General features: G+C 40.2%; 2 protein-coding genes across 2 annotated transcripts; one reads left to right on the top strand and one right to left on the bottom strand.

The window, feature by feature from the left end:
* The first annotated feature begins 1,101 nt into the window (after positions 1-1,101).
* On the top strand, positions 1,102-2,837 carry LOC121805587 (putative B3 domain-containing protein At5g66980). The gene is made up of 4 exons (XM_042205502.1): positions 1,102-1,328; positions 1,622-2,015; positions 2,100-2,190; positions 2,402-2,837. The coding sequence occupies exons 2-4, from the start codon at positions 1,759-1,761 to the stop codon at positions 2,657-2,659; spliced, it is 606 nt and encodes a 201-aa protein (XP_042061436.1). The 5' UTR covers positions 1,102-1,328; positions 1,622-1,758; the 3' UTR covers positions 2,660-2,837.
* Positions 2,838-2,941: 104 nt separating this feature from the next.
* LOC121805586 (SUN domain-containing protein 1-like) lies at positions 2,942-5,918 on the bottom strand. Its single transcript, XM_042205501.1, has 2 exons — positions 4,727-5,918; positions 2,942-3,410 (listed from the first exon to the last, which is right to left on the bottom strand). Exons 1-2 carry the CDS (start codon positions 5,753-5,755, stop codon positions 3,117-3,119), a joined length of 1,323 nt encoding a protein of 440 aa, XP_042061435.1. The 5' UTR covers positions 5,756-5,918; the 3' UTR covers positions 2,942-3,116.
* Positions 5,919-8,810: the final 2,892 nt, after the last annotated feature.

Genomic DNA, 8,810 nt, shown 5'->3' with positions numbered 1-8,810 from the left:
ATATTTTGTGAGTCACTCTTATCATCAATTGATTTTGAGTTTTACCCTAGTTTATTGCAAGGGTGAAATGTGGGAGGAGTAAATTAGGTAATAAAAAAATGTATGATGCAAAATATGCCACAAGAATGATCGAACTAATAAAGAAAACACAGGAACCGTAACTTCATGAATTTGAAATGTCTTAATAATGATAAAACCCGAATGTCAAACAATGAAAGAAAAGTGATCTGGAAATCCATGACAAAAGGAAATAAAGAAAAATTACAAAATTATAAAAAAGCCCAAATATCCATTATACACAATGCCAAAGGCAATGAATTTGACCCATTAGCCCGTTTTCGGCATCTGATAATGGGATTGCTTCAAGTTGCCTAATTTTTTTCTGAGATAATTCTACCAACCACAGTTCTTTCTTACTCACCTTTCGAAGGTGAAGCACCAAATATTTGTTTCGACTCCCATCAAAATATGATTATCTTTTTGTTTATTTTTGCTTCGAGGGATACTAATGATGATAATGATAAAATGCAAACTCTATATATTGTATAAATTCCAAACTCTTCAATATGGTGTCAATACAACGTCAATACGATGTCAACACAGTGTAAAATTTCAAGATTTTGATATCAACACAATGTCAATACGGCGCCAACCATTGTCACTTTATTAATATTTTCTAACGGTCCAGATCATAATTTGAAGTTTGTATAAAGCTTGCATTTGATTACGTCCCTATTGATAATAGTATATCCTAGTCTTACTACAAAATAGAGCAAGATTCGTTGTATTGTCTCAATAAATTTACTTAACGCTTTTGAGAATAAATAAAAGGGTAGGTTATTAAAAAAAATCATAAATATTGGTTTTATCCTCGAAATTCTAAAATTAATCAAGAAAACATGAAGTTTTGCTTATTTCAACATTAAATTCTGAAAAGATAGATGATGTCGTTTAACCATACAAAATAAATAATGATAAGTAGTAATTGCGAACAACTCCAAACCACTTAATTTTTTGAATATTTTTCAAAATTGTGGAGTACTCCATCAGAATTAAACCAAATTGTCAGTAATTTGGCCAAACTATAAAGATTACTACATTGAAATGGGAAGAGAATAGGCATCAAGACTGACTTTTCCTTTCCCATCATAGTCATTGTCAATTCTTCATCATCATAATTCATACACACAGTGACACTGTAGTTGTGGGTGGATTTGAAAAGAATGGCTCGGCGAGGAAGAGGAAGAGGAAGAGGAAGGAGTTTTGCTAGTGTAGAAGGTGCAGATTTCTTCAAAGTGTATCTTCCTAACCTCAGCTCTCACCAACTGGTACTACTCTCCTCTGCTTCCTTTGCATGTTTCTCTTTATGACTAAGGTCAATGATTATGATTTAGCCTCACCAAAATAATTCATCTGTTTACAATCTTCCAATTCTATACTCAACTTTTCATTTGATTTCAAATCTTGACATTTAAATTTAGTTTTTAATATCTTTGCATGTTCATATCTCCTTGCTCATGAAGAAGCCCCTTTCTGTCTAATTATTATGAATGTGAGTAAATTGAGTTTAATTGTGGATTTTGTAAATTAAAATGCTGCATTCATCTCTGTTCTTGGACAGCTGATACCACCAGATTTCACCAAGGGTTTTAGAAAGACACTGAATGAAAAAGTGATACTGAAAAACAATGATGGAAAACATGGTCTGTGGAAGTGAAAGAAACTCCTGATGGGATTTTCCTCAAGGATGGATGGCAGATGTTCGTTGAGTATCACGGGCTGAAGGTCGGGGAGTTCTTGGTGTTCTGCTATCGCGGGTCTTATTCGTTCCTTGTAAAGATATTTGGTATAAACGGTTGCAAGAAGGACGCTTTGGGTCCCGATAACATTGTTAAATCTGAAGAAGAAACTGATGAGGAGATGAAACCAAACCGGACTTCTAGAAAGCGTGCGTCCTCACAGGGCAGGGATCATTTGTCGAATGTTGGTAGAAGAACAAGTAAAGTTTCAAGGAGGTTAGGTGTTTTGTAGTGATAAGTGATATCTCTCCATGGGATTGTAGAGTAGTAGACTGTTTTTCATTTTTGGAGATATTGCAGGTTTAGAGAAGTAAACAAAGTTGAAGAACAATCTGAAGTCGTTCCAAAACGCCCATCTTTTGTTTCGCCTCCTAGTCGTTCCAAAACGCTGGTGAGTGTTTATTCTCATCTAGAGTTTGGGGTACACTAAGAAACATTTCAGTACTTTTCGAAATTATGATCAGAAATGGCTAGAAGTTTAGGTTAGTTGAGATGTACCAACTCACATTGACATATCCATCTTGATCTCTTCATTGATATGTCTTCATTATGTTTCCTTCTATTCCTACTTCAGTTTATGTGATGTTTTTGGTTGGTTACAGAGAATCCCAGATGAAGTGACGAATAACAAGAGTGTCCATTTGGAGGCAGAAATGAATATGCGCAATGTAAAAGGGAAGGAGTGGCCGGTAAAAATCTTCGAAATGCACAATGGTCCATCGTTTCTTGGCAAGGGGCTGTATGCATTCCAGACAGACAACAACATTGGTCCTAAAGATTGCTGCAAATTCACATTTGGGGCTCAAACAACAATTGATGTCAAGATCTTACGCAACTCGAAGAAATCAGCTCGTTCATAGCTTAGACACTGCCATCTTTTGGAGTCTGTTCATCTATCTTTTGTGCCTAGTGCAGAGACATTAGCTGTTTTCTTAGTTCTGGACCTTGACTGATTTCAGTGTACTAACAAGACATGTATGTTGAATGATTTAAATATAAATTAATCAGAATGTGTAACTCTACAATTAATTATAGTAAGACATTTAGATCGTGTCAGCTACTGATATAGTCATGTGTATACAATAAAAAAAATAAAGTAAAATAAATAAAACCAGTGAAATTATCACCAGAGAAACACAGCATAAGGGTCAGAATACAGATTCATAAACACATTAAATTATCACCAAAGAAATTTATACAACGTTTAGACATTGAAGGAAGTAAGAAACTCCTGCACAAACATTAACGAATACATATAGCAAGCCAAAGAAAGAGTCGGAACTTGTGCTTTGCACTTGAGGATAATAGATTGATGCATCAAGATTGTGTTTCCAGTGCTGGAACAGGGCTGGGTTCACGGCCATGTACCCTCAGCCGGTAGATGCACGTATGAGAAGCACTCCCATGGTTTGAAGTGAAATCAAGCCTAATAGTGTCGACAAGATTAGAGGCCGATGAATCCACCTTGTAAGTTTGAGCATTGCTCTTCTGAAGGTCATATGTGAATTCAGTCAAGAGGAACATCTTCTCAGTAACAATTTCAGGATCAGTCTGCAGCCATCCCGATACTCTACAGTGCTTGGGCGCACTGGACCTATCGTACGCCACATTCTGTTCATAGCAGACAAGGTCAAAATGTAAGTGGACATACTTTCTTCATCTCAGATTTTCCACAATGAGAAAATGAATTAACTTTGCAACCTAAAGGAAACAGATATGATAGCTGCTACTTTTCTGGAGCAACTTTTTTTTCCAAAAACTACACTACATACATTACAAAAATACTACATACAGCATTAGATACTGACTCTTGTCCTTAACAAGATTAGTTTCAGCATTACGCAAAACAAAAAACAAAAAAGGCAAAAAGCTTCAGTAAGTCTTTCTCCCAACAAACATGATGTTATCCACACAATAATATACTATATTTTAGTGGTTAAGAGACTGCACCAATCAAAGCTATTGAATCAGAACATATAGCATTAAATAAGGCACCGTTTCTATGTTTCAAAACAACCAAATAAAAGCCTATCAAGCACTTATTGGTTATTGTGGTTCCCAAAAGTATGAGATAACCACAATGTTTCAAACATTAGTTATGTATAGATGAATACACTCCAAAGTTGAGTTAGGCCAAAGAGAAGGCAGGTGCTTTGGAGTTCTCGGAGGATCTTGTATGCCTTAATTCCATAGATTCATGCAATCAAATTAAAATGATACTCTGAACAAGGTTCACATTTTTGGCGTGGGGAACATTTTCTGGGGTTGGGGGATGGGGTCATGAGGAGTTTTTTGGGTGATGTGTTATACCTTTGTTTCCGAATACCTACAATCATGGACTCATGGCATAAACTAAGCCAATAACTCTTCATCCCAAAAAACTATGAAAGGCACAAAACTACTAAGTTATAGCGTAGCCAATTGCAATTGCTACATCAAATGATATATCCTAGACGGCTATAATAGTGTTACATCGTCCAGCATAAAAAATTGGTACCACATAATATCAAAATGATGTATATGTAAGCCAAGTAGACAATCTCGGGAAGCTCTTCATTTCAAGGTTAATAAAGCATGGGTCTTGAGATAATTTTTCGTCTATTCTCATATTCTGTCTAAAACGTATATTACACGGACATTTTTTTCGTAATGCCTTCAGGTACAGTGAAGTCAACCATATAACAATAAAGTTCAAATTCTTTCACTCATCTCCACTCCTAATTTCTTTGAGAATCATGTATTTAGCAGTGAGGCAATATTATATATCCAACGTCCTAAAAAAACTTGACACCTTTTTCTTCAGCACTAATTACTGTCTTCAATCAGGCTAATGATAATGGCATGATATGGTCATACAGATCTAACGGATAACAAACTAAACTGCATAAACTGATGCTAATTCAAGTATGAGATGAGACAGTGATTACCTTAGCAACATGTTCGAGAGTCACGGCTTCAGGTATAATGGCAGTCCTAAGCCTGATCTCAACAAACCCACTCCCCCCTTTAAGAGCAAAGCATTGACCAGGCTCTCCAAAGCTTGGCTTAATCATCCTCTCAGCTTCAGCGCTGACCCTACTCCGCTGCAACAACCAACTTGCACTGCCACCAGCTTTCCCACCATATGGCTCCGAATGCTTCACTACCCTCGCACCACCAGACACCAGTGCATAGTCCACCATTCCCAGACCGTCAGCGGCGTGCTTCTCAATTTCCTTCAACACAACTTCCCTTGCATAATTTCTTATATCATCAACATTAACTTCAGTCTTATCGCCTTTCCTGGTCTTTTTGAATTCCTCAAAAAACTCACTGAACTCTTCCTTCGATAGCAAGCTTTTACTTCCAAACCCATCCATAAACTTCTCAAAAGCATCAGACCTAACATCCAACGCCTTCAACTTCAAATCAACTTCCGCCTCCTTCCTTTCAAATTTTTCGTCGAACTCCTTCCTCACCGAACTAATACCATCCTCGAGTTTGTGGTCTAGAGCATTCATCTGAACTTGCATCGCCTTCATCGTCTTTGTAACAAATTTCTCCACCTCTGACAACTTCCCTTCGAAATCCCCAGACATTATCGATAAATCTCCAACATCACCACCGGAATTCATCACTGTCCACCGAACCATCTGCACGAAACCAAGTAAAACCACCACCAACGCCAGATTCTTAGTGAGAATGCTGACCACAGTCAGCCAGCGTGGCTTCGTCGCCTTTTTGGCCGCGCCGGACTTTTTTGCCTGGATTTGGGCGGATGAAGTCTTCCTCGCATCCCTCAAAATCGCTGCTGCAGTGTCTCCAGCGTTGGTGGGTCGAGCGTCAGAATCGGTGATTACTGCGGCGGCGGCGGCGGCGGCGAAATCGGAGCCGCCGCTTGGAAGATTTTTTTCAACCGCTCGGCGGCGAGTGATGGGCCCTTGATGAGCGCTGACTGAAACGGTAGAGGCGGACATTTGGGCGATCTCGAATCCGATTGGAAGTGAATCGGACTTCCGAGTCGAATTTGTGAGGATTGATCGATGAATTTTGAGCAGTGCGTAGCGTAGAACCCTAGAGAGAAAAAAGAGGGAAAACGAAATTGAAAACACACTGTGCGTATATGTGTGTGTGAGAGAGAGAGGAATGTTTTTATATGTATAAACTCTGAGAGCGGTTTCAAAATTTGAATTATTCCTAGTATTTTCTAATTTTCTAAGTACATCCGCGGTCACTTATCCGTCCCTTAAATTACTATTCATGGGCACACAATATTTTTTTACTCCATCTCTTAACTAAGGAACGGAACCTGCAACCCTCCATCTCTTATCCGTCACTTAAATTACTATTCATTCAATTTTATTTTTTATTTTTATTTCCAACAACTTCAATTAATAAAAACATGTTTCATTAAAAATAAAATAAAATTACAACATAAAATAAAAAATACAACGTAGAATTCAAAAAAAAACAAAAAAAACACATAATTAAAATCCAAAAAAATAAAAATTAAATAATTTAAAATATAATTTTATAGAAAATAAAAAAAACTACTCCATCGGCGAATCATCCCCCGAATGCAGTGGAGGTGCACTGAAGCCACCTGGAGGCGGAATACCAAGTTGTCTTGCCATAAACTCAATTCCGGCAAGGTAGGCTTGGTATTGTGGAGGCGTCACGCGGAAAGTGTCCGCCCTTGTGGCGGTCATGTACATGGACATTAGGGAGTTCGAGGGTGCCCCCGAGCCCGAGCCCGCCTAGCTTGATTCTGCTCGGCCCCTCCTCCCTCTAGCCGCCTTCGCCGCATTTCTCGCTTGCGGCCGACGGCGCCCACGGGAGGACCCCTGGCATCGTCTGTGGTGCCCTCAACCTCCTGTGAGGCAAACTCTTGTGCGGCGCTGCCTGAACCGCCCTCACTAGACGAGTATTGGCCACCCGCCGTGTGCTTCGTGCGCTTTGAGGTCGAGCCCGAGCTGGACCGGACACCTCCGACCCACCTTTCCTCGTCTTTGACGACCTCCCAAACATCGACATATTTAAATTGTTTGGCGGTGTCGTCGTAGTAGACTCGCAAAGCCGACCTTAGAATGTCGGCTCCCGTGGTTCCGCTTTGGTAAAGAGTCGTTTCACTCTTGTAGATGGCGCATGATTTTTTGACCTATATGTCGACTCGGTCAAAGTGAGCGTGGAACATCTTATATGTGTGGCGGCAGGACCCCTTCGACTTAATCTCGTGGCAGGCCTCGGTGACCTTTTCTCAGAAGCACTTCCAGGGTTGTTGATTCCCGGCGATGGGATCGTACGAGACGCTGATACAGGCGTTGTACACCGCCAGCGTTTCTTTGGGGCTATACGGATGTCGGCCTAGATCCTCCTCCTCCTCGTCCACCTCCGCCTCCACCCTGGAGCTTCCCCCGCCTCGGCCTCCTCCCCCGCCTCGGCCTCCTCCACCGCCTCGGCTTCCTCCTCCGCCTCGGCCTTCTTCCGGAGTGGGTTCAACGGAATAATCCTCCCGAATCTGGTATAATCCCTGCGAATACCTCGGGGTCGAGGGACAGCCGTATGCATCTACATCAAAATGGGGTGGTTGGTACCCCCTCGGCGTCGACGAACCGGATCCACCACCAAGGACATTGTACATGCCCCTAGAGGTCCCCAATCCGAACCGAACCGGACGAACCGGCCCGGAACCGTCACCGGCGGTTCCAAACCGGAACCGTCGGCGGCGGTTCGAACCGGCACCGGAACCGCCGGTTCGGCCGGGCCGGTTCCGGTTCCAATTTTTCGCTAACCGTAACCGGCGGTTCGGAACCGCCGGTTTTGCCGGAACCGCCGGTTCGGCGGTTCCCGGCACAATTTCAGGCCTACTCCTAGCCTTTTCAGAAACCTGGCCCGCGGCCGCCGGATTTGACCAAAACCATGGGCGGAAACCGCCGGTTCCGCCGAAAACCGGCGGTTCCGGCGGCAAACCGGCGGTTCCCGCAGTTTTTTCCAAATTTTGAAAATTCAAACGGACGCCTAAACCGCCGGTTTCCGCCGAAAACCGGCGGTTCCGGCGGTAAACCGGCGGTTTCCGCCGTGTTTTTCAAAAAAAAATTTAAAATCACAATTTTCCCATATAAATACCTCCCAATCCTCTTCATTTCTACTCACCCCATTCTTGTGTAACTGTGTTAATAAGAATTTCTCTCTCAATCTCAATTTGTCTATTTTCCATTTGATAAGTATCTTATTGGTGAAAAAAGTGAGTATCTTTGGGGCAGATGGTACTGGAACACAAATTTATATATGGAATCTGGATGAATGGGGATCAGATTATAGTTTAAAATGGGAAGCTGGGTTCACTGGCGGGAGTTCGTTTCATTAGGCCATCAGGGTGGTATATTCATCTGAGTCCGACGATGAAACGAACTCCCGCCAGTGAACCCAGCTTCCCATTTTAAACTATAATCTGATCCTCATTCATCCAGATTCCATATATAAATTTGTGTTCCAGTACCATCTGCCCCAAAGATACCCACTTTTTCACCAATAAGATACTTATCAAATGAGGAATATCTTTTAATGATCTTCCAAGTCTTTTTTGTCAACACTTGTAAGTTGTAAATTTGTAATTGTTGTAACTTGTATTTAAATTTTTCGATTTGTAATTGTTGTAACTTGTAATTGTTATAACTTGTATTTAAATTTTTCGATTTGTAATTGTTGTAACTTGTATTTAAATTTTTCGATTTGTAATTGTTGTAACTTGTATTTAAATTTTTCGATTTGTAATTGTTGTAACTTGTAATTGTTGTAAGTAACTTGTATTTAAATTTTTCGATTTGTAATTGTTGTAATTTGTAATTTTAAAGTTGTAATTTGTAATGTTAAGTAATAAGTTGTAATTTGTAATTTTAAGTTGTAATTTGTAAATTTTAAGTTGTAATTTGTAATTTTAAAGTTGTTTGTAGTTTGCAATTTTAAAGTTTTAATGTGTAATTTTAAAGTTGTAATTTGTAATTTTAAAGTTGTAATTTGTAAATTTTAAGT

Source organism: Salvia splendens, chromosome 5 (assembly GCF_004379255.2).
Source record: "Salvia splendens isolate huo1 chromosome 5, SspV2, whole genome shotgun sequence".
Classification (NCBI taxonomy): domain Eukaryota; kingdom Viridiplantae; phylum Streptophyta; class Magnoliopsida; order Lamiales; family Lamiaceae; genus Salvia; species Salvia splendens.
This window is presented reverse-complemented; position numbering and strand designations above follow the sequence as displayed.

Bases quoted from the DNA above. Each gene is read 5' to 3' on its own strand.
- LOC121805586 (XM_042205501.1), bottom strand. From the start codon at position 5,755: ATGTCCGCCTCTACCGTTTCAGTCAGCGCTCATCAAGGGCCCATCACT. The intron at 3,411-4,726 runs GTAATCACTGTC...TGCTATGAACAG, and splicing joins CTCTCGAACATGTTGCTAAG to AATGTGGCGTACGATAGGTC.
- LOC121805587 (XM_042205502.1), top strand. From the start codon at position 1,759: ATGTTCGTTGAGTATCACGGGCTGAAGGTCGGGGAGTTCTTGGTGTTC. The intron at 2,016-2,099 runs GTTAGGTGTTTT...GAGATATTGCAG, and splicing joins ACAAGTAAAGTTTCAAGGAG to GTTTAGAGAAGTAAACAAAG. The intron at 2,191-2,401 runs GTGAGTGTTTAT...GGTTGGTTACAG, and splicing joins CTAGTCGTTCCAAAACGCTG to AGAATCCCAGATGAAGTGAC.